Source organism: Tenrec ecaudatus, chromosome 1 (genome assembly GCF_050624435.1).
Source record: "Tenrec ecaudatus isolate mTenEca1 chromosome 1, mTenEca1.hap1, whole genome shotgun sequence".
NCBI classification, from domain to species: Eukaryota; Metazoa; Chordata; class Mammalia; order Afrosoricida; family Tenrecidae; genus Tenrec; species Tenrec ecaudatus.
Window position 1 is genome coordinate 76,513,426 of NC_134530.1, and position 24,439 is coordinate 76,537,864.

General features: G+C 50.9%; 1 protein-coding gene and 1 pseudogene across 1 annotated transcript in view; both read right to left on the bottom strand.

Annotated features, from left to right (window-relative positions):
* Window positions 1-10,641: 10,641 nt before the first annotated feature.
* TTC39A (tetratricopeptide repeat domain 39A) overlaps window positions 10,642-24,439 on the bottom strand; it is a 29,872-nt gene continuing 16,074 nt past the window's right edge. Inside the window, exons 8-18 of the mRNA XM_075539757.1 lie at window positions 21,685-21,750; window positions 20,359-20,467; window positions 19,957-20,024; window positions 19,808-19,867; window positions 19,331-19,492; window positions 15,238-15,329; window positions 13,819-13,939; window positions 13,421-13,532; window positions 12,980-13,094; window positions 11,817-11,933; window positions 10,642-11,262 (exon numbers count right to left, since the gene is read on the bottom strand). Of these exons, the coding sequence (XP_075395872.1) occupies window positions 11,139-11,262; window positions 11,817-11,933; window positions 12,980-13,094; window positions 13,421-13,532; window positions 13,819-13,939; window positions 15,238-15,329; window positions 19,331-19,492; window positions 19,808-19,867; window positions 19,957-20,024; window positions 20,359-20,467; window positions 21,685-21,750 (1,146 nt within the window). The 3' untranslated portion in view covers window positions 10,642-11,138. The remainder of the gene's footprint in view (window positions 11,263-11,816; window positions 11,934-12,979; window positions 13,095-13,420; window positions 13,533-13,818; window positions 13,940-15,237; window positions 15,330-19,330; window positions 19,493-19,807; window positions 19,868-19,956; window positions 20,025-20,358; window positions 20,468-21,684; window positions 21,751-24,439) is intronic.
* On the bottom strand, window positions 16,492-16,704 carry LOC142428944 (MICOS complex subunit MIC10-like; annotated as a pseudogene).

Sequence of the window (24,439 nt, forward strand, 5' to 3'; positions counted from 1 at the left end):
ATGTTAAGAGCCGTCACTTTGGGCCTTTATTGAGTTGTGAAATAAAGTTCTAATACAGTTATAAAGAGCTAACATTAGAGTTGTTTCCATAAGAATTTGCTCCAGGTTATCTAATCCTTTCTTTAACACAGTGATCACAGTGATGCATACATTTAATTAAGGTTTTAATTACTTTCCAATCTTTAGGTATATATACTTTTGAGAGATACATTTATTTTCTTGCTTGGCATTTAATACCATCTAATAACTTCAAGTTTTCTGAAGCCAAACAGTGGCTACAACAAGTTTAGATTTGAGCAAGATGTGTTTAAGCATGGCTATTAAAATAATATTTTAAAGTGTTAAGTGAACCTGTAGGATTCGAAAGGTCTAAATTAGTTCTCACAAATGCTTCTCAATCCTATGTAAGGAATCTCTTAAAGCCAACTATTAGGAAAGAAAAAAAAAAAACCAAACCCCAAACTATTAAGGATCTATCTATACTCTAATATAAAACCATTTAGCTTTAGAAAGTACTTAGATAAATTCGCTGGATACACAGGTCCCTTAAAAAAAGAAAAACATTCCTTGAAAGTAGAGTTATTTGTGCTCCTCAATCAGGATCACAGACAAGCTTAGCATAATCCAGAAATCGCAGTAGCATTGACCAGAAGGTATTTCTGATTGGACAGATTACACTATATAAGTCTGTCCTAACCAATGCAATAACCTCAACTATTTTTAAAACACTTAGAATTAATGAACACAAAAGGAGTTGGATGTTTGGATAATAGCTCCTCAAATATTAAATTTGCTTAACTGAATTTAAAATGAACTGACTCTAAAGCCCCGATGATGAGCCTTGTGCACCTACTCTATACGACTCCTTGCTCCAGTCTGAAACTCCGCTGGAATCTGCCGTGCGATGCCTCATTTCAGAAGTTCTAGTACCCAGACTATCTAAAGTAGTGCTGTTTACCTTCCTTAACCTATGACCAGCGGTTTAATACCAGGACCTCAATCTTGATTTCTGTACAAACAAGCAACTTGGGTTCAGGACCCCTTTATCATGGGATACAAAGGCAATACAAATAACCTCAGAGTTGTTTCTCACGCTCTGAGCAGTCTTCCCATTGGTTATTCCTGTGGGGCCTTTGTAGGCAGGAATCCTTCTAATCTCTCTGGGCCAAGTTTCCACGCATCTTTCCATTGGCATCGTTTGCGCCCTCAGCTTTATGCCCCTGCTAGTCACGAGAGGCTGTTGATATGCCTCCTTTCCTTAGACAGGAGTCAGTGTTACAGGTTCCTCTGCTTGTTAAATTGTGGAACCATCCGCTTGTCTTTAAATACGCGGTCTTCTTGGAGAAGGTAGACATAAAACAGATATTTATGTTTGTTAGAAATTTCCAATCTGTAAATTTTCCCGTTACACTTTAAATACTGAAATGACCTCCCTTTAAAGGTTTTCTTGACAGCAAAAATAAGGTTTGGAATGACACTCTGTTCTGTATGTATCAGGAGTCTGAACAGGGAATCCTGAAGAAGAGCGCCCTGAAGCAGGCGTCATCGAGGAGGCTGGGGTGTGGCTAATCGGACTTTCTAACCCAAGATGCCTTTGTCTCGAAGCCAGTTTCCCTGCCTACAAAATGGAGGGAATGGTAGGTAGACTGCAGTTGCCTGAGGCTCTGTTTGCTAGAAGTGAGAAATTCTCAGGCTTCCTCCCGGATTTATGTAACCAGAGTGGCAGACTAGAGGTAGTAGGTATGTGTTAATTTTAACAAACTATTCAGATGACCTCAATGCACTGGCAGGCTGTGGACATGCTAAGTGATCTCTTCTGACAAAGGGAGGTATAGTTTAGTACTTTTTGTTTCTTGGAAAAAATGACGACAGATTGGGGATGGGCAGGCTGAACGATAATTAACCTGGGAAGTTAGTTATTCCAGGCTGTAGTGGTGGTGATGGGTTGTCATTGATGTGGTTACAGCTCATGGTGACCCATGTGCTAGCTGGTGCAGTTAAATGCTCTACTAGCCAAAAATTGATGTGCTTCTGAGAGGGCACTGCCTTAGCGGAAGGGCTGTTAATGTTTGATGGCATTACATAAACAGTTTAAAACACAAGTCGTCCTGGACTTGTGATGGGGTTCTGTTCTACTTACTGGCCAAGTCAGTTTGGATTTCAGTTGGAAAACCTTTACTTCGTTGTTTTACTTTTCCCACTGAGGGGATGGCACGGCAGCCCTAGCCGACCTCCTCCCCCTTCAGTTAGGCGCCATCGGCTCCGTTCCCACTTAAGCGACTGCACAACAGAATGGAATAGTCCCGAGTCCTGAGCCCATTGTTGCAGTCAGTGTCCATCCATCTCCTTGAGAGCCTTCCTCCTTTTCACTGCCCTCCACTTTATCCCACGGTCCTGTCCTTCAGGCACTGGCCTCTCATCACAGCATATCCAAGGTACATGAGACAAAGGCTCACCATCCTAAGAAGCGCTCTTCCCGTACTTGCAGTTTGCCCTTTTAGCAGCCCATGGGACTTCCAATGTTCCAGCTCCACAATTCAAAAGTGTCAGTTCTCCTTCAGTCTTCCTTATTCACATGCATATGAGGTAATGGAAAATATCATGGCTTGGGTCAGGCACACTTTAGTCTTCAAAGTAACATCCTTGTTTTTCAGTAATGAAGACTTGTGTAGCAGATTTACCCAGTGCCACTGATCTTTGATTTCTTGACTGCTCCACTGATAATGGAGCCAAGCAAGACAAGCTCCTCAGCGACTTCCACCTTTTCTCCGTTTATCCCAGTGTTCACTTTTGGTCCAGGTGTGAGGATTTTGGTCTTCGTACATTGAACTGTAACCCATACAAAAGGCTGGAGTCCTTGGATCTGCATCAAGTCCTCACTTTGAGCTGGTTTGTGTCATCTGCACATTGCAGGTGGTGAAGAAGCCTTCCAGCCCTGATGCTGCTGTCTTCATCCAATCCAGCTTCTATGATTTGTGCAGCATATAGTTTCAACAAGTATGGGAAAGGGCACAACCCTAACACATACCTTTCCTGATTGTAAACAGTGTAGTAGTTCCGTTTTCTGCTTACACAGTTGACTCCTGATCAATGTACAAGTTCCTCATGAACACAGTGAAGTGTTACGGCATTCCCCCTCTTCTGTAAGGAGGAGAATCTAACCACACACCAGACCAAGTCCAATTAGTACCAGGCAAGGTCAGACATGCTTCCACCTGCCATTCTTTATCCTATATCAACACAAAGCTTACAGAGAATATGCGATTGACAGGGTTGATAAGGGAAGCTAACAAGTTACCACAAGTCAGGACCATAAGACATTTAGGGTGCAGTCATTAAGTCTACAGCAGCACCTCTTCTCAGCCAGGAATCAAGGCTCTCTGGTCTCAGCCTCTCAGTCGCACAGCCTGTTGGCCATTGGCTCCATGGGCCCGGAACCTCACCTGCTGTTCTGCCTCACTGACTCCGGCTCAGTGGTGCAACTCCCTGCTCTGTCTCATGGTCTTAGAGCTGCAGTGCCTCTGCCACTTCAGACAGGGGTCTTGCATATACTCTGCTGGTGGCTGTTCTTGCTTGGTGTCCCCAGGAGTCTCTGTCCCTGCTTGAGATGACTCATGCGGCGGAATGGCAAAAACGGAGTAATCCCTGCGGTAGAGCCTTGGACACTATTTGCATTGTCCCACCCAAACATTGAAAGACATATTAAGAAATTTTACTTCACCACAACCTTGTATAATTGTAAATCTAATCTTTGTCTTTGAGGGTTGGCATAAGAACAGCAAATTATATGCTGTTATGTAATTAATAATTAGATGTACAAAACAGTTCATCTTCATAATGAGTATATCATAAGTTGGGGGGGCTACCTGTAGTCATTTTTAAGGTGGTTTAATAGAAATACTGTTTATAGTTTGTTGGAATTCATGGGGGGGATGCTAACTAGATTTGGTGAGGTCTGCACATGAAGTATATTTTTAATGAAGAAATTGCCACCAGCAGGACCATTTTTATGCTAATTATTTTTACATTAAGGTTTATACTAAGATAACAGGAATGAATAAAGGGATATGAGGCATATTCTGGAAAGAGTGGTTTAAGCATACTTTTTCTTTCTGAGTCTGGGACTCAGCCACTGTGTTTTTTAGGCTTCATTTTGCAGTCCACTGGTCTTGGATATTTCCTTGCTCTTTAGCAGAGAAACAAAATCAAGATGAGTTGGGTACAACCTTTGGTCCATAAAGTTTTCATGAGGAACCCCTGTGAAATGGTCTAAAAGGGGTTGGAGCTTTGTGTGCAGGTTTGAACTGCCCACATGTTTTGTATCGCCTGAACAAGAGACATTGACAAGGCACGACGAGTGGAAGCAGATGCTAAATGCTACTAATAAACTAAAGCCCTTCTTCACCTTAAGTTTTTAAAGAAATTCTGGGAGAGATGGCTGCTCTCAACTAATGGCCTATTATCAATAATTTCCCCCCAGACAGTCCTTTGTGTTTCTGTTCCTCCAGAAAAGCTATTGGTAGATTTGGTTAGCTTTGTGTATTTCCAAAAATGTTTTTATCTCTGCTATAGCAGTAAGGCAGAAAATGTCGGCATCTAAGATCTTGCTGAAAGGAGTGGGTTCTGTGGTTGGACGCCTTCCTAACGTCAGTGATTGGAGGCTACAGATTTCTTAGCACTGTGAGAAATCGAAACTGAAAAGGGAGCTGGAAGATTTCTCTGGAGTGGTATACTCGGCATGCCTAGCTTTGGCTGTCTCTGCAGAAGAGAATGAACCCAACGTCTCGATGGAGCCCACCATGCTAGCTAATCCAATCAGCTAGATAATGGAAGTGAGTCTTGGACATTGTGTACCTTATGAGTGGCCTTGCTTTCTGGATTTCCTTTCCAGAGCCCTCTCTGTTGATATAAAAGACTCGGTTTGGGTAAGTTGATCTTTTACTCCCACATTCTGACTCGGAGGGTTGTTAGGTGTCGCAGAGTTGGTGCCACCTCCTAGCGACCCCGTTGTATGGACAGGATGGATCGATTCCAGCAAGGTTCTTGCCTCACTTTTGGAGTTTTCTATGCACAGGATCATGTTTGCAGATTGAGTTTTACTACTACTTGCCAATTCGAATGCCTTTAATTTCCCCGTCTTCCCTCATAGCTCGGGCTAAGACTTCCAACAACACAATATTGAATGGAAGTGGTAATAAAGGGCATCCTTGTCTGGTTTCCATTTGCAAGAATGCTTTCAGTTTCTCTCCATTGACAGCAAGGCTTGCTGTAGGGTTTGTATATATGCCCTTTGTTCTGCTGAGGAATTTTCCTTCTATTCCTGTTTTGTTGAGTCTTTTTATGTTTTGGAGTTTGTCAAATGCCCTTTCTGTGTTGTTCAATATGATCATGAGATCTCTCTTTTATTCATGTGATGGGTTACACTGATTGCTTTTCTTTTTCTTTCAGGATGTACTTGCAAAGCTTTTAATTTTACGGTCATATTTTACTTAGACTAAGTAGAAACATACAATTGAGTGCCCCCCCCAGCCTACAAGTTTTATTGGTCTGAAAAAGGGGCCAAGTATGTGTTGGTTTGATTGTAATTAATTTTGAACCTCCTCATATACTTGATATGAATCCCACTTGGTTATGTTGTATGATTAATTTTTAAATATATAATTGGATTCTATTCCTAGTATTTTGTTGAAAATGTTTGCATCTATGTTCATCAGGAATACTGGTCTATAATTTTCATTTTTAGTGCTGTCTAGATGCAGTATTTTTATAATTTAGACAAACCAGAGCTTTTGGCTTGGCACATGCTTCTTAATTAGTTTCCATGTTTAACATAGTAGGTGCTCAACAGATATATATGTTTGTTTGTTTTTTAAAGGAGGAGGGAAGGAGTCCTTAAGGAATTTGAGCATGTGGAAGGAGTTACCATCAAGGAAGTTTGCATTGCAAAATTGGGAGTCTTAACGTTGAGGGGGCAGAGAGAAGGCCAAAGAGTTTCCTGATAGTCCCATGAACTACACTCATGGTATCTGTCCTTCCTTGTCCAGGAAAAGGTCAGTGTCCCCAAGCCTGTTTTTGAAGGAGGGGCCATAGAGTGGATATTTGTTTTTACCCATGCGGCACCCCAACTTCTAATAACCCTCCAGAGCAAATGTCCGAAGGTGAGCCACACGGTGCCTCACCTCCCTAAGGCGGTGGTTCTGAAACCTGGGGACATCACATTCACCTGAACAGCCGGTTCACACAGACTGCTGGGCTTCGCCCCACGGCGATCAGGTCTCCTCGCAGGGACTTTACCCTCTGAAGCCACTGACCCCATTTTCCTGAAGACGAAATGGATTCTCAGAGAAGCAACACAGTTCAACTAAGTTTTCAGTCTGGTCTGTGCTTTCATCGACCTTCTCGTGCAGTTAACACAACTTGGCCGAGTAGTTTTAGAAGGCCAGGCCTCTCTGAATGTCTGATTTCCTCACACTCCCATTTCCAGACAGTTGCAGATAAGTCAACCCAGACCCACGAGATGCGGGTTTCTGGCCCCTGGCCCCTCGACATTTTAAATCATTTTGGGGTGTCTTTAGCTTTGTGTGTGTCAGAGCTTATCTGTGCTCCTCTCTCGCTGTCTTATACCAAACCTCTTCAAGCTTGCCCCTTGCTCACTCAGGGCTCAGGCTCTGCATCTTTGCAATTGAACTCTATCCACCAAGAGATTAGATCAGGCCCGGCCTCCACCTGCCTTTAATGATTTTAAGAACAAATGCTGTTGCTTAAGAATTAAAATTTCTCTTTTAGGCGTTAGCAGAATTAAACCCTTTTCCATGCCATACTGCCAAGTGGCCACGGGGAGCCATGCCTCATGGATGGATGGGCCTGAGAATTCCAAGCCATGAGTTCCACGGGATAGTGAAAACTACCCCCATTCCGACTCAGACTGTAAACCATCTTTAAGGGGACAGACTGCCTCACCCTTCTCCCGTTTGTGAGTCTGAGCCGCCGACCTGCCATCTGCAGCCCATCGCCTAACCACAGGGCTGCGCACTGGCCTGTGGCCGTCAACGTGGTTGAACTCACACCAAGTGAGGGTCTCAACCTTCCTCACGCCGCAGCCCTTGAATACAGTTCCTCAGGTTGTGGTGACCCCCGCAACCATAACGTTATTTTCGTTGTTACTTCATAACTGTCATTTTGCTACTGTTATTAATCCGGCCACCCCTGTGAAAGGGTCGCGACCCCCAGGTTGAGAACTGCTGGTTTAAGCTGCCACCTCTCGGTTGGCCAGAAGCAATCCCATCACCGGCTGCTAAGTCTGCGCTTCAGAGTAGAACTGAACTCCACAGGGTTTTCAAAGGCTGCAGGTTCACAGAAGGGGGGTTGGTTGCCAGACCTTTCTTCCAAGGTGCCTCTGGGTGGGTTCATGTCCCCCACTGTTCAGTTAGTAGTAGTGCACACACTGCACCACCCAGGGACCATAGCTCGTTGAGTAGTTGTGAGGTTCTGGTAAAGGTCAAGTGCTTAGTATCTCAGCTGGTACAAGTTGAGCACTCAACGCTAGCTGTTCTTCTTTCCCGCAGCTCCGGATGTTCTGAGGTGTTCGCTAATGATCTGGATGGGGGGAAGGGGAGAAAGCCCTGTTTGAGGTGTCAGCTGTTGTGTCGCTGATGACACTGGAATGTCAACTTTTAGTGGTCCCTTGGGACTTCGGTAGTTAATTGCATGCCTCCCAAGGGAGGCCATTACATTTTTTTCATTTAACAGTTGATCTTCCATGTTAGAAGCCATGAAGAGATTGCTCATTTGGTAATGATTCACCCAAGCCCCCACAGGAGGCTCCTTGTGGCTTTACCCCCCAGGGCAGCAGTGAACTGTGTTCCGGCTCCGACCATGCGAAGCTGTCTTTGAAGGTGGGGGTGAGGAGGTCCCATTTGCTGCTTGGATTTCAGAAGCTAGGCACTTCCATATTACTGATGCAGTGGTGCTAGGGACGCAAGAATGTTCCGCTTGCCACCCGAAGCAAGCACAGCAGGCACTCCGGGGCATCCGCGAAGAAAACGAGCCCTTGGAAAGGAGCTTGTGAAACGTATCCTTGGCTCTTGTTCCCTGGTTGAGCGATTCTAACACTGTGCAGATGGGGACTTTCTGAAAACGCTCCTGGCGCCCTTCTGGAGCTGCTGGGAATCTCCCGCGGGCCCACAGCCAGGTCTTGAGGTTGGAGTTGACCATTTAGGGGCCTGGTTAGGTCATGGCTTTTTGCTGTGAGTGACGCTAGCTAGCTGTCTTGGAAATAACCCACTCTGACTGGAGAGATAAGGAGGAGGGCTGCCTGCCAGCACATGGGGGAGCTGATAGGAACCAACACTGCTGGACACCTCCCTGCTAGCCCTGTGGGGGGGGGGATAAGTGGGGGAAGGGGGCCGGTCTAGACAGAGGCTGAGGTAGGTTTTCTGCTGCCAAGGGCCTGTGGAGATCCTCTTACCTAAGCAGTTCCCCTTCCCTAGCAACCGAGTTCGTCAGCGTGTAGACTATACCTGAGTGGGGGTGCTTGCCCTCTGGCGCTGGGCTGCTGGTGGGACCTATTTGAAGAAGCCTGTCATCTTAGACCGGAAAAGAGAGAGAGCTCTCTCTCTCTTATTGCCTCATTTTGCAAATGTGAAACCCAGCAGCTGACCAAGACTATTGAGAGCAGGAGTCTTGACCCAAATTTACCCTTTTGCAGTGGGTTCATGACTTCCGGACCACTATGAAAATCACTGGCAGCGCAGGGTCTTGAAAGCAGGTGCCGTGTTTCCAGGGCAGATATGCCTGAAAGGCCGACACTGCTGGCTGAGACAGTGACAGACATGCAGACGCAGAAGGCACAGCAAGATGCCCGGGCAGAAGTGCCACTTCAGACACCCGTGCAAAAGGGCATGGTGGTGTCAGATACCCTGAGGCTTCACCCTCCTCCACAGCCATGTTTTTGATAGACTATCTCAGAAGCTGCAGGAGCGGGCAAAGAGGCAAAATCCAGTGATTTGTCCTCCCTCACAGCCTGTCCTCAGGGCAGCAGAGGTGGACGCATTAACGAAGCTGAGACCATCCTGGCCTAAACTCTTGAAAACAATCAAAGCAAAAAGCACCTGAAGTGTTGAGGTCAAGTGGTTTTGTCTTGTTTTGGCAAGTTCTGTGTCTGGTATCCTGTGACCAATGCTGTTTTGATCTCACTGGGGACAGCATATTTTAAATACACGAGGAAGCTGACAAAAAAGCACCTACCCTCAAGCCCACCACACCCCCGGCACCCCTGGCATCCTGTCCTCAGCTACCCAACAGCCAAACTTTCAGCGAGGTTCCAGAGGGTGCACTCTCTACAGGGAACTTGGTTGAATTCTGAGCCAGTGAGCAAGGTTTATGTTGTCCCGTTGCTGCTCTTAACAGTACTGGGTGCAAGAGGGGACCTTGGGTCTGGCTCTGTGGTTTTTCTTAGGGAAAAAATGCTTGACCGCAAGTCCATGAATTCCTTCATTGTTAGACCCGAGAGATTGGTTGGCGGGGTATTCGTGTGTGAAGCCAGCCCCTGGCAGATGCTGTGTTTGCAGAAAGGCCACTGCTGGACGTTGGGAGCAGCGCCTGCGTTTCTCCCTTGTAGAGCTGTATTCACAGTCACGTTTGGAGAAACAGCTAGTTTTTGCTGCGAGCAGGTTTCCCCCCTCCCCCTGAAAGGGCTACGTTGACGTGTGCTGTCCGTCAACTGTCCTGTCAGTGGCAACACTTGGAGCGGTAGTTGCTCGACTTGAGTACTCCTTTGACCAGACCCAGATGGCTGCCAACTGCAAGGCCTCTGAGGGCTGGCAAGGTAAGTGTCACGCCGCCTCCGCTCCTTGGCTCCCAGTGGTGGCTGTCTGGTGGGAGTGCGGGCTCCACGCTGCCAACGCTGTTTTCCTTTTAAACAAGGCGGCCAGGGGCCAGATTCTTTGTGAACACTCCCCAACTTAAAACATTGGCAACTTAATCTAAGAATTTTTACAATAGCATACTGTCTAAATATAACATCCCTGGGCCATCTGGCTCCTGATCTTGCCTTCCTACCCTCCCCAGGACTTGAAGCAACACATATTTGGGGGGGAAATCTGTGTTGCATGATAACTTTTCTTACATCAATATCACCCCCCACCCCCCATCAATACCTCTTATTAACTGGAGGGGGGGGAAATCCCCCCTCCCCCCTCGAGTTAAGCTTTTACAACAGGCCAAGAATAACCATTGTTTCTAAGCAAACTGCTGTCAGTAAATAAATGTGCCCCAGAGTGAAGTGTGGAAGATGAACTTTTCTGTGGTGAGGAGGCAGGAGGAGAACTGAGCCCGTCCCAGCCCTGGCACAGAGAGGGCCACACGCTTCTGCTCTCCAGCCTCTGAGCTGCTCCCCGTCCCTACACTGGTGCGGGGTAAGGGGGGGGTGAGGGGAAATGGAGGGGGAGGGGTGATGCTTCTACAGATGGGCTCAGATGAAAACTGTGTCACTGCAAAGATGTATTTGATTTTTCATTTGGAAAGTTACAAAGGAAGTGCAAATGCAGTGTGAGAAGTTAGGGCAGCAGGGGTCTGTCGGCCCAAGCCCTATGGGAATCAAAGTCTGAGGTGCTGCTCCTGGTCAGCACGCAGTCCCAGGGAATGAAGGGCTTTCCAGTCCCCCTGGAAGCAGAGACCTTCCTGAAGCTTGGAAAACAATTTGGCCTTTGGCATCATTGAAAGAGGTTTCCTCCAGATCAATATGGGTTAAAGTAAAGAGTTACAGGTGATTGGTTGGTTTTGGTTTTGTGTTTGTTTTTAAGCCAACTATGATCCTGCCGATGTATTTCTGAAGAAAATGTAAACTGTTTCACACATTCTCTTAAAACATCAAGTGGAAAAAAACCCCCAAGTACCCGTATGTGTGATGGGGGCAGGCAGAGGGCTCTGCCCGCTCTGTCCTTGGCAAAGGCCCAGGGCCCCACTGGGGGGAAATGCCAGCTTTGCTTCCATGTGGAAGCCAACGTCATGTCAGCCCACTGGAGCTTCAGCAGGCCCCAAAGGCAGGGCAGGGCAGGGAGAGGGGTCTTTTGGAAATGCTTCTAGGAGCTTGTCCAGCTGTCTTTGTCTGTTGTCCAGCCCAGAAGCACTGCACAGAGCTACAAGGACACTGATGAGATCACAGCCCGGCTGCCATTTTCTAGGGAAGATTTGGCTTGGAGCATGGCTGCCTGGATTCGGAAATGTGTCCTTGACTCCATGGAGTAGTTCTTGTAGTTCTGCCTGGAAGAAAGCAGAGACTCAGCCCCAGGCAGCTGCTTCAGGAGCTCTTGTCCTTCTGCCTGAACTGGGGTAGAGCCCACCAGTCAAGAAGGACAATTGCAGGCTTAAGCCCCAGTCTATCCACAGCTGGGGCTGGACCCTGCCACCAGGAGGATTAGTAGAAAGTGAGTGACATTCCCTCACAGTTGGTCATGCTGAGTCTCCATGCTGAAACCTACCCTCACCAGTCTCCTCTGAGTTTGGAGAGGGAGGTCCCAGGGCTGGAAGAGTAGAGCCAACATCCCACCACCAGCCCTGCAGTGAGACCCTGGGCCACTCCTCCCTGCTCTCTGGGGTTCCAATTCCTTGTTGGAAAGCCTAGCCTCTCCCTCCCTTCTCCCCCACCCTCCCCGCCAATCACGTGCTCGAACACACACACACAAACACACCACCACCCCACCACCCCCACCCCATCCCCGCTTTTGCCAGCCACCGCAGTCACTGCTGCCTGGATCCTCTGCCAGCAGCCAGCTCAAGACAGAATTGGGGCCGGGACGAAGCTACCTAAGCCTTACTTGGCAGTTTCCAAGAGTTTGACGGCCTCTTCATTTCTGCTTTGTTCCATAAACAGCAGAGCCAGCTCCAGCAGGGCATTTGGGATCAGGTAGTGGTCATATTTAATCTTCTTTTCACTGTGGAACGAAGTAGGATGCGCTCATGACTGCCCTTCAGTGGCCTGCTGGTCCTTCCTCTAGGGTCCCCCAAGTGCTCATGAGGGTTTTCCTGATCTGAACCAGGAAGGTCCTGGCTGCCTTACCCCAAAAGGATCTATCTCGATCCTCTGCCTGACCCTCCTTTCTTGAGGTGTGTGTGGGGGAAGGGTTGTTTATCACATTGGGAAGTCTCCCTGATTTGTACTACCCTCCACCCTACCTTTTAAAAACCCACAACTTTCAGGAGCTCCCCTGCCCAGCGGCCTTCCTGGCTCTTTTGTCTTTAATGAGCCAAACATCCCAGCTATGGAGCCCAGTCTAGCTCCTGGTAGTGACCTTCACTGCATCTTAAATTCTTACACCCTGGTGGCGCAGTGGTTATGTGTTGGGTTGCTAACAACAAGTCAGCTGTTCAAAACCACTGGGCTCTTCAAGGGTGAAAGACGGGGCTTTCCACTCCCATCAAGAGTCACAGGTTCAGAAACTCAGAAGTACTTCAACTCTGTATGAGTCAGAATTGACTCGATGGCCGTTGAATGTGGTTTTTGTTCTAGAAGCTTCACCCAGAGAGCAATGGACCTAGTTAAGGCCACCCCTGCCCTTAGGCTTCTTTCCTGTGTCAAGGCTTGCAGGAGTTACTTAAAACTATCCCTTGTTTTTCTCTGCTTGACAAAATTGTGCCAAATCCAAGTGGCCTCTAGGAAGCCCGTATGTCTACTCAGAGCACCCATTGTCCCTCTGCCTTCCCCCAGCATGGCTCTAATCAGACCCTCTTAGGGAGCAGAGAGATCTCCTTGTGTGATATGTGAGCTCCCCCAGGCAAGGCCAAGGCTGCTGTATTACCCTCTCTGGGGGCATCGTCCACACAAAGCTAGAGGTAGTCAGTCAATGGGGTAGGCTGGGCCCAGGTCTGTAGTGCATGTGACGATGGAGAAGCCCTGAAAATTCTTCCAGAGAGCCCCTGGCCCAGCTAGGTACAGTGGTACAGTACCCTGGCACAGTGGTACCCACAGACCTCTATTTACCTGGCAGAAATGCTCCTGAAGTTCTCCTCGGCCTCAAGGACTCGGCCCAGGTATTTCAGACACAGGCCTTTCAGCAGTTTGACCAGACACTCATCGTCCACAGAGTATTCGTTCTCTGCACGTAGGATGTGCGGGAAGAACACAGGCCAGTCATTACTACAGAGGACTTGGACACAGTCCTCGTCCTTAGGGAGCTGGCGTCTGAGAAGGAAAGGCACCTTCTGATACAATGACAAGACTGTTTCAGGGCTGGCCATGGGGAGCTGGGGGGCTGTGGAGAGCCCAGCAGAGATCCTGACTCTACCTGGGGGGCAAGGGGGAGCTTCCTGGAGCAGAGGCAACATTGAAGATGAGCCAGGAAAGACAAGGACGGGTTAGAGAAGTCGGGGTGGGCATGTTGGACGGGGAGTGGGGGAAGCCTGACAGGTCCAAGACAGTCACCTGGGCTCTTCGCCAGCGTCTCCTCGGCCTGCGTGATGACCTCAAGCATGCCATCTGTGAGCTCCCGCTGCTTCCCGATGACAGCATAGCCGTTCCAGACATACATCATTTCCTAAGGGTGGGGAACAATGGGTCTGGCCCGTCTGGGAAGGCTGCCTTTCCGGCCTTGAGGTGTGCCACCTGTCTTTCCACCCCCACTCCCAGGGTCAGCAGTTCTGCAGGCAGGTGCTGAGTCAGGCTCCTCTACGCCCTTTGCCTCAGCCCCAGAGCAGGGCATAGGAGAGGTGTCCCACAGAAGGGCCCTCCCTCGCACCTGCCTCCCCGGCACCCCTGGCTCTCATCCTGATCCTCAGCAGATCCCAGAATCCTAGCTTGAGGTGTGGAGCCGGTCTACCCACCAGCGCAGGGATTGGCAAGGAGACAGGGTGGGGGGAGAGGTAGCGCCGGGCCTTCCTGATGGCAAACTTCTCGGTGGGCAGAGACTTCCCAGCAATCTTGAGTTTCAGGCCGGGCACAGCTCTGTGAAAGCGAGGTGGAGAGCAAGCAAGAGTGCACTGAGCCCAATCCCCCCTCCCCCTACCCTACCCTTCCCAAAGAGGAGGTTAAATTCTGAAGAACTTCCTCACATCAGAAACCACCTATGGCTGTGGCCTTATTTCACACCCTTGCCCCAGGGCCTGGCCACTTCCTGTCATTAGGCAACCCCCCCCCCCTCCACACATACACACACACACACACTGGCCAGCTGGGGGTAGGCTGCACCCAAAAGCACTCAGGTCAGTTCTGCCCAGCTGCCACTCCTCCAGTCCTGGGGTCTTTTTCTCAGTTCTTTAGGTGAGACCACCATTTAGAGAAGAGCACACAGCACAAGCCCTTAACTACAGTGCCGTGTGGACTGTGGAGCCCGGCTGTTTCGAAAGGCACAGTGCCTAGCCAAGCTGCCTCAGCTGGGGCCTGGTCCCAGGACTCCATCCCCACCCTCCCTCTCTGCCACAGCCCCTGGAGGCACCGGGGCCTCAGGGCTGAGCCATGGGGACTCACTCAAGAAACAGCTGAACCTGGGTGTGGGCCCCCCAACCCCTCTCCAGCTCATCGTTCTCTGGGCCTCAGTTGACTCATCTTTGAAATGCAAACAATGAAGCTAACCCTCCTAAGGGTCCTGAGGGTGTTAGATGAAATGGAGACAGGTGGTGCTGGGCAGCATGCAGACACCCTGTTTTGACAGCAGCAGCCCCAGGAAGCTCGGGTTACACCCACTTCTAGGTCTGAGAAGTTGGGGCCCAGCCCTATGACTGGGGCAAGGCTCCAGGTCCCTCCCAATCCTTTGTGGGACTGGGCCTGTCTTTCTAGGAGACCTGTTCCCACAGCCTTATCAGGAGGCAAATACGGCCACCCGGCGAATGAAAACAGCCACCATTCGGTGCGCAACTCAGGAGGCGCCAGGCTCTATGCCAGAGTCCTCAAACATGTCATATTTTATTCCCAAAGCCACCTTCAAGGCCAATGTGGTCCGTCCCGGGTTAAAAATGCTGAAATTGTCCAAGACAGCACAACTAAGAAGTTGCAGAGGTTGGGCTTAATCCTGTATGTCTGGTTCCAACTCCTGGACTCCCTGCTGTGCTGCTTAGAGTGGGTCACCCTAGCTCAGCAGGCGGCCAAGGCCGTCCCCTCTCAGCACCTCGGGGGAGGACGCTGGCAAGATCACTGAAAGAACCCCTCAACAGATGCCAGGCTCTGACCACAGGATCAGCTGCAGAGCGGGTGCTGATAGGAGGGAAAGAGGCCCGTGAAGGGCATGGTTCGACGGTGGGACCTACCTAAACAGCTCCACTTCGTCATCCCCGAATGGCTTGTAGTCTTCCTCCCCAAACATGCTGAGATAGGCAGCCTTCATGTAGATGTAGGTGGCCTGTGGGAGGCACAGAAGCAACCAGGTGTGAGCAGCCCCCTTGACTGCTGCTCACTGCCCTGGACTGGCACAAGGACCTCGTTTGGAGGTGCCAGCAGAATAGCTAGCGTTATCCCGGGTCCAAGGAGGGAATTCAAGGGTGAGCTGAAGGGGCTATAAGTGGTGGGATCAGCACCAAGCTGATCCGTGCCAAAGCGCCTGCCTTCTCTGAGAGGAGAGAATGACCCGGCAAGTCGTCAAGGAGCAGGACGTGCTGAGGCTGAAATGGAGCCGCAAAGGTAGGATGAGCACTGACGGCAGCAAGGACTCTGAAGGGCAGAGGGAAGACTTACAGACTGAGAAGGGGCTTCCCAGCAAGGGGAGCCACCTGCGCAGTCATGGGTAGGGATGTATGTTGAGGGGGCGCAGGATGCATGAGGTCTGAAGTCAGAATGGACAGGACCTGAGTCAGGGCCAGCTCAGGCTCCCATGGCGCCACTGTCTTACTGTGTGTGCCAGGCACTTGGCATAATATCACCTTGCTTGATTCCACAACGACAGACCCCCCCAACAATCTGAATCTTGCCTCTGCTTCTTAACAATTGGGAGGTGGGTCCCAGCCCAAGCCTTGACCACTGGGTCCATAAGCACCACTGACAGGCAAGGTGAGGCTCTGCAGACGACCCTACCCCCACTCTACCATCCAAACCCGGGTGCCACCCCTCTCAGGAGTCCCTGGTCAACATGCCCAACTGCTAACTGAAAGGCGAGTGGTTCTAGTCCACCCCGAGGTGCCTCAGAAGCCAGCCTAGAGGGTCTACGCTTGGAAAACCAGCCACTGAAAACCCCCTGGAACACAGTTCTTTCTGCACGACTCCCGGGGCCTGCCAGGAGTCCAGTGAACTGGACGGCAAAGGGCTTTTCTCAGACACGCCAAGCAAGAGCCTCTGTGCTGCCCTCCAGTGGCCACATCTAGAACTGAAGCTGCTTCCTGGGCGGGTGGGGGGGGGGCGGTAGAAGGGAAGGCCTGCTGGAGGCAGGAAAGGGGCGGGACTCCCTAGACACCATTATTGTCCGCATTGTTCAGAAGGATGCCAGTTGACTCTAGGACACTAAGAGATTCAGGAGGAGTACACGATTCCCCTTCTCCCGCCCACTGGACTGTTCTTAGGTCTGTCAGCGATCACGCTTTGACAAATTTTCCACGAAGAAGATAGGGAGCCTGGAAATCATGCCCACAGTAGGAGTAGACCATTCTCCAATCCCATGCCAGGACCACCAGCTAAGGGACACATTCTTCTCTTAAAATAAAGCCTGATCCCAAACTAGTACCTATCTCCACGACCGCATGGGCCACGCGCCACTCCCACTTCCTGCCGAGCTCTAAATCTGACATGTGTCCCCGAGCAGCTTCAGCTCTAGACCTCTTGAGAGGATTGAAGAGCAAGGCTGTTTCTTTGAGAACTAAGGTGCACCTGACCCAAGCCATGGTATTCTCCACTGCATCAAGTGCATGTCAAAGCTGGCCACTGAATAAAGAAGACTGTAGAAGAATCGATGCATGCTGGTTGTGGTGCTGGAGAAGAATATTGAAAATACCATGGATCTCTTAAAGGACAAACTGAGCTATATTGGATGAAATAAGGCCAGAGTGCTCCTTAGAGGCCCTTTTGGACCTAGGTCCCTGGGGAAGGGGAGCATGTTTGGTAAAGTGTTAGGTCGAGAAAAGGAAGGCTCTGATGAGATGGACTGACGTCATCAAAGGGCTCCAGGATAGGACCAATTGTGAGGACGGCACAGGGCGGGGAAAGGTTTCACTCTGTTGTGCACTCGATGGCACCTGACAACAGCAGCAGCTCTGAGGAGGAAGGGCACCTCTGTGTCCTCCTTGCAGTCCAATCCTTGACCCTGGCGATTCCAAACCCTGGGCGCTGGTGTTGCAGAACCCCCTGGCAGCACCCTGGCTTCCAGTGTTTGCTCTTGCTGTCCTCTGCTCAGAGAGGCCCCTTACCTCCACCATGCGACATTCTAACTCCTCTTCCTCGTTTCATAACTGGGTTGCCCAGGGCTGTGGCTGAGCTCCCCTTGCACTGAGCACACTGCTGTTGCCTGGAATGCTGGGTGATTGCTGGTTGTAGGTGCTGGAGAGGCCTGTGGCCCCCATTGGGACCACTTGGTACAGTCCACATGGAGCACAGGGAAAGTCACACATGGTAGTGACCACTGACCATGTGTCCAGGGCTGGCTGGTGGATGCTGTGGCAGTCAAGACTTGGAGGCAAGGCATGGAGGAGGACCCCAAACTTGGACAGTTAGAGCCCCCATTTTCATAGGAAATTCCAAGTGTTCACAGAGAAAGCAGGGCTGGCCTCCCCAACACTTTAGAGCTGCACAGTGAGCTGAGGATGGAGCAGGGACTCAGCCAAATCCTTACATCCTGACTCCTGGGCACCTGGCCCTCCTACTGCCCCTCACAGCAGCTTCCAAGCCACCCAAGGCCTCCCCTGCCCTGGGTAGGTGGACCCAGTGGCTCCCCTCGCTCCCCGGGAAGACTTCTAGAGTCCCCATGAGCTCCACATGGTTTCCAACTTCTTGAAAGTGGGAGGTGAGGAGGAAGGGAGGACAGGCCCTGAGGAAGCCCCCTTCCACAATGGCAGGCTGATCCCAGTGCAAGCCAGGTCTCCTTGGGAGAGCTATGGAGCAGGGAAAAAGCTGTGGTCTTAGAATAATTGCCCAGAACTGCCTTCAAATCCAACAGCTGTGTGGTCTAGGAGGGTCATTTACCTGCTCCTAGTCTTAAGTGTCCCACCCAAGTGCAATGCCCAGACTGCCCTCTTGCCCATCCCCTTTTGCCCGTGGCCCAGAGATTTCCCCTGCAGCTGAGTGCCCAGGTAAGGTCCTGAAGAGGACCTTCCGTCAGAGGCGGGGGAGGCACAGGGACAAGATGTAGATGACCAACAGGACCCTGGACCTGCATCCATTCAGGTCAGGGCTGTGTGGAGAAGGCATCCAGGGTCCCAGCTCATGAGGAGACCCGAGAGCAGAAGGCAGCACTGCTCCTTACGGCTTCCCAGGCTGTAACCTCTATGGACGCAGACCGCTTCTCATCTCCCTCACTCAGCGTGCCTGGTGGGGCTCATCACCTGCCTCTTAGTTAGCTGTCCGGGCTGACCCCTGCACTGCTGCCCAGACTCCTTTAGCTCCAAGCTCCCACATGTGCCAGGCCTCAGTTCTGTTTTGCTTTGTCGCCATGGCATCTCTTGAATGCTCCCCCCACCCAGCCCCCTACCCACATACTTCTTTGGGGTGTATCACTTCGTTTAACTTCTAAGGAATCAACCCCCTTCCTACTCTGAGTCTCTACGGAAACTCCTCACACCTCCATTTCCAGGCACTGACATGTGACCTCAGCCAGGCCAATGAGGCTCAGTCCTGGGACGTTGGCTGGAATCTGCACAGCCCGAGGGAAAGACCAAGGCCAGAGAACCCTGGGAGAATTTCCAGATCTAATGACAACCGGCTCCAAGTTGCTATGTACATGGAAAGGAAATGAGAGTTGAGCTTCTCAGTGGCACTGGCCACATTTGAAGCACTTGCTGTGCATAGGTGGCGAGTGGCTGCCACACAGGATAATGCAGAAATAGACCATTTCCACCAGTGTGGACCACGAGACGCATGTCTGTCCCCCCAAACAAAAACCAACCCCACTGCCATCAAGTCGTGCCAGGACCAGGTAGAACTACCCCTGTGGGTTTCTGAGACAGTGACACAAATCACAGGAGGAGAAGGCCCGTCCCCCCTTCAACCCAGAGAACCTGGTGGTCTCAAACTGCTGATTCTGCCCTTAGCAGCCCAACGCATAAGCACAAGGCCACCAGGGCTACAGGTCTGGACTGACACAGTAGTTCCACCGTTTCTCAGCATCTTCTAGCCCTGAATCCTGTTAGAACCTGTCACCGGCTGACATGCTAGCTGACATGTATGTTCAGTGAGAGGTCTCCCTGGTCTGAAGTTTGTGCCCACCTTGGACCAGGAGTTCTCCTTGCTGAGCAGGTCAGCGTAGAAGTAGGCCATCTTCCACTGGCCCTTGTAGGTGAAGCACCACATCAGCTCCCAGTAGCACATGTGGTGGAACTGCTTCCAGTGCTGCTGGGCTTCACAGCACTCCTCAAAGCGCCGGATAGCCTGAGGGCACACCCGGGCTCAGCACCCCATGGGGCCACCGGGCCCCACCCACCCTGCACCCTCTGGACCACCTCCATAGCCGGGCCAGGCTTCACCACAAACCACACCGCCTCCATGGCCTTCCCAGACTGCCTCCCTCAGAAAGGCCTTGTCCAGGTTCTCTTTCTTTCTCTCTCTCTCTCTCTCTCTCTCTCTCTCTCTCTCTCAAGCTCGCTCTCCCCCCCCACCCCCACCCCCCGTGCCTGTGCCTGTGGGTGTCCGGCTTCCCACTGGCCTGAGGCTCCCATCTGGGTACCTGGAGCCCCCACCACTCACTGCGTCAATGTTGCCTTTGATGGCTTCAATCCGCCCCGCGAAGAACAGGAAGATGGCTCCCTGTAGAGACACGCGGGTGGGTCCATGTGGATGAATCCATGTGGATCCCAAGAGCTCACATGGGTGGGGGTGGGGGGTGGGGGGCTCACCTTAGGGTAGCGTTTCAAGTAAGGATTCAAGAGTTTCTCTGCCTCCTCAATGTTGACGTTTCCGGTGCCTGGAGAAGGTGGGGACACAACACCTGTCCTATGAGCCTCCACCTTCCCTTCTGTGAGCTCGGTGATGGGACTTCCTGCCTCCGGGACAATGGGAGTCTGGGGCACTGCAGGGCCCTTGGCCAGGTGCCCCTGCTCGCTCGCCAAGGCTAGATCGGGCACCACTCAGGGCTGCCTGCCTACAGCCTCCTCCAGAGGTGCAAGCAGGGGACACAAGCATCCCGTTTCACAGATAAGAATACCGAGGCTGGCCCCAGGGCCCTCGGTGGGGCTGCATTGGGGGGTGGGGTGCCCTCGAGGCCCCGCCCCTGCCCTTCCAGCGCCCGAGGGTCCTACCGAGCACGAAGGTGAGGAAGGTGTGGTAGCAGAGCAGCAGCATGACGCAGAGCACGGCGCGGAAGCTGTGGCCCGATGCGCCCTCCTCCAGCTGCAGGAGCCCGTAGTCCTGGGGCACAAGGGGGGTGGCTGAGGGCCGGCCAGGAGGGCACTGGACCCAAGGGTGGCACTCAGTGAGCCGGGCCAGCTGCTCTGGTGCTGTGTCACCCTCCTTGCCTCAGCCACATTTCTAGGGGGAAGGGACACTGTTGCTGAGATCCCCGGGCGGCTCCAACAGGGCGAGGATGACCCTCCTCCCCCAGCTCAGAGCAGAGGCAGAGACATGGGGCTTCGAAAAGGAGGGGGCTGCAGGCGGGCTGGGGGGAGTCAACGGCCAGACACCACCTGTTTCCCTAACGCAACACCTCAGCCGGTCTGTCCTTACAACTGCCCTCCTGTAGGTCAGAGACCACGGAGAGGTGCTGGAAGCCTCTCAGCGCCCTCCCCCCACCCTGGGCCTTGTCTTGAGCTGTTACCTCCGGACATGGCCTCCAAGTCCTACACATGTCCCAGATGGGCAGCTTCCAGAGCCTCTGGCCAGTGTTTCCCCAAACAAGGCCACCAATTGCTGGCGCAGCCACACCCACCTTGGGTCCAGCCTTGGCGGGTCACGTGGTCAGGTTGGGCCTTTTTAAGATGGTTTGGCCTTTATAATATTTATTTTTATGGCTACACTCTTATCATGCTAAGTAATACAGGGTTATCACATGCAAATACTGACATGTTTCTTTTAAATAAGTCTGAATAAAAATTATGAGTCATGTTAGAGGGGAAAAGGTGTCTGAGTAATCATATGGGGGTTGTGGTGCGTATGACAAACAAACAAAACGAGGGCCTGAGAAAATGCAAGTTTAGGAAACGGGTCCAAACCCCTCATGTTACCCAAAGAAAAGGCCCTGCAGAAGCAGAGGTGTGCTGAGAGTGACAAGGGGCCGAGGCTAGACTGGCCCATGTCACCAACTTCCAGGCCTATGCCCTTCCACTCCACCCAGCTGCCTCCCTCAGGAAGAAACCTCAGACCCGCGACTCCTGCCTGGGACTTGGATCCTGCTCTTGGTAAGGCTTGGGATGCCTGAGTTCTCTGCTTCCACCTCCCTTCCTGATTCCACTCACCGCCTGAAGTGGAGTGTTGTCCAAGGTATCTGACCCCGGAGCAGTGCACCCACCCATACCCCATGTGGTTCAGGCCAGGATCATTGGGAGAGGAAACTGAGGCCCAGGACCCGGCCCATAACCCTTTATCAGCGCCAGTCCGGAGAGGAGGACAGGGTCGGAGATGGTCCATACCTTATTTCCTGAAAACCCCACGAACTCCAGCAGCCGCAGGATCCTAGTAGGAAGCATGGACAGCGTCTGCAGGAACAGACAGGCAACATGTGGTGGGGCAGAGCTGGCTCCTCAGGCCCCCCGGGGTCCTGGGGCTAACCCTAGGGGTGCAGTCCTGGGGTCAGACCCGCCAAGAGGAGGCCCAGGTTTTCTGACCTACAAATGTTCCTGGAAAAAGAGGCCTAGAGCAGCGGTTCTCAACCTCCTAATGCCTTCATACAGTTAATTCCTCCTGTTGTGCTGACCCCAACCAGAACATTAGTTTCGTTGCTACTTCATAACTGCCATTTTGCTATTGTTCTCAATTGTCATGTAAGTATCTGGTATGCAGGATGTATTTTCATTGTTACAAGTTGAGCATATCTAAAGCATAGTGATTAATCACAAAATTATAGATTGTGAAATATTTATTTCTAATTAAAAACAAGTAAATTTTGTCTGGAAGCATGGTTTAGCATTGGTAACAGTCTTCACACTGGGTACTCGTATGTGGGTGTATCTGCATGTGGGCAGACCCACCTGGGGATAGAGGAGCGGTGTTTTGGTTCCTAAGGCCTTTGGAAATGTGTTTTCTGATGATCTTAGGCGACCCCTGTGACAGGGTCATTCGACCCCAAAGGGGTCGTGATCCACAGGTTGAGAACTGCTGCCCTAGAGTGTCAATTAGGGGCACTGACTACGTCCGAATCCCACCTCCTACCTCCCCACTCCCATGGGCTTCTCTGTGCCTCCGTTTGTTCATCTGTAAAATGAAAATGCTAGCCTTGACCCCAAAGGGGAGTTGAGCAGATAGGAAACATTCAGACAGGGAAAGCACACAGCAGGGCGCCAGAACACCACGGCTAGCTATCCTTGCTGCAGCTGTTGTTCTCACACTGGCTCCCTACTTGACCCTCGGAACAGTCCTGAGGAGGAGGGACTGCCGCTGTCAGATGCCCCACACACAAGAGGCGTGGACCACTGCGACCCATTCAGCTCCTTGGTTTTTCTATCGGCTTCTTTGTTTTTATCAGGTTCACCAGCATCCAACTCACATGCCACGCCTTTCAATTGTTCAGTCACATTAATCAGAGTTGTGCAAGCAGAGCCACTGTCAATTCCAGGACACCTTAGCACTCCTTCCCCTGCCAGCCTCCCCTCCCTCTGCAACTAGCAATCCAGTTGTCTCTACGGGTTCATCCCGGACTTCGTATATAGAAAAATATACAAAACACAAACGACCCAACACCAACAAATGAAACCGAGAAAAACCTCAATCGAAAACAAAGTAAAAATGTTCAAGACTGGAAAAATTATACATTGGATCAAAAGGAAATCAAATGACTAGTGTCACATTGTAGCCTAACTACAGTTGCGGTAAGCCTCCCCACAACTCCTCTGTCTGATAACACGGCCTTTTCCATCCCCCAACCAGAGTCAGAGGGGGTTCACCAGAGGCTTTATCTGCATGGGGACCCTGTGAATGGGTGGTGGGCTTTCACTGTCCTCCGTAGCCTTCCGCAAAGGGGTTGGTCAGCATTTAGGCTCGAATACCATTCTTTCCTCCACGTCTTGCTTTTTATTGCTTACAATTCTTGGATCACACAGGCCGGTGTGTTGCTTCCATGTGGACTTTGTTGACACTTCACTTAGATGGAACCCAGACACTAATTTTTCTGAGAGCTGGGCATTCACCATGCTTTCTTCACCATGCTTTGCTAGAGAGTACCTGCATTTCAGTGATCTCTTCATGGTATTGAGTAGGACCATGTCATAAGAACTAAATGTTTTTGGATTAGGACTATGATAAAGAGTGAGCTCAAAATCCATTCATATATCTGTGGTTTATATATGTCTCTGGTTCACCTTAAAGACATCTTTAGTATTTTATTGGAGGGCGTTATAAATTATCCCCAGGGGGCATATGGTAGTTCTATTGATCTTACCATTAATTTAGCCAATGATATAGATATACTGATCTTACCATTAATTTTGAGTGATATAGAATTCCAAACACTGTCTAGAAAAACAAAGTAGCAGAAGGTTTTGATTTTTCAGAAGTCAACTTCTAGGCCTTTCCTTCTAGTCTGTCTCAGTCTGGAAGCTCCTCTGAAACCTGTTCAGCTTCATAGCAACATGCAAGCCACCAATGAAAGGCGGGGGTGGCTGTGCTTGAGGTGCACAGGCCAGGAATCGAACTCAGGTCTCCTAAGGAAGGAGAGATTTCTACCCCGATACCACTACAGACTGCCCCACGTAACATGGAAAACCGGAGGTGCAGACAGTGGGTGGATATGAGAGGTGGAGCTGCTTCTTGAATGCAGCTTGTATTCCTCAGGGCTGGGGCCAGGCTCACGGTTTCCACTTGTCTTAGGAGAGAACTAGAGGCTGGATGGCGCAGGGCAGAGTTCCCACCCACCACCCCAAGGACCACTCCCACTGCCCTCTCCCATTTCTGGAAAGGCCATTGTCCACATAGAGCCCAAACCCACTGCCAAGGCGTAGGTTCTGGCGCAGAGTGACCCTGCAGGACACAGCAGAATGGCTCCACAGCACTTCTGAGGCTGTAAATCTTTATGGAGGCAGACTGCCTCATCTCCTCCCCAAGAGTGACTGGTAGGTTTGAACAACCGACCTTCTGGCTAGCAGCCTAATGCTTAATCCAGTGCACCACCTAGGACAGAGATGCCAATCTGATGAGAAGAGGCTGCCTGAACTTGTAGCATCCCTCGGGATA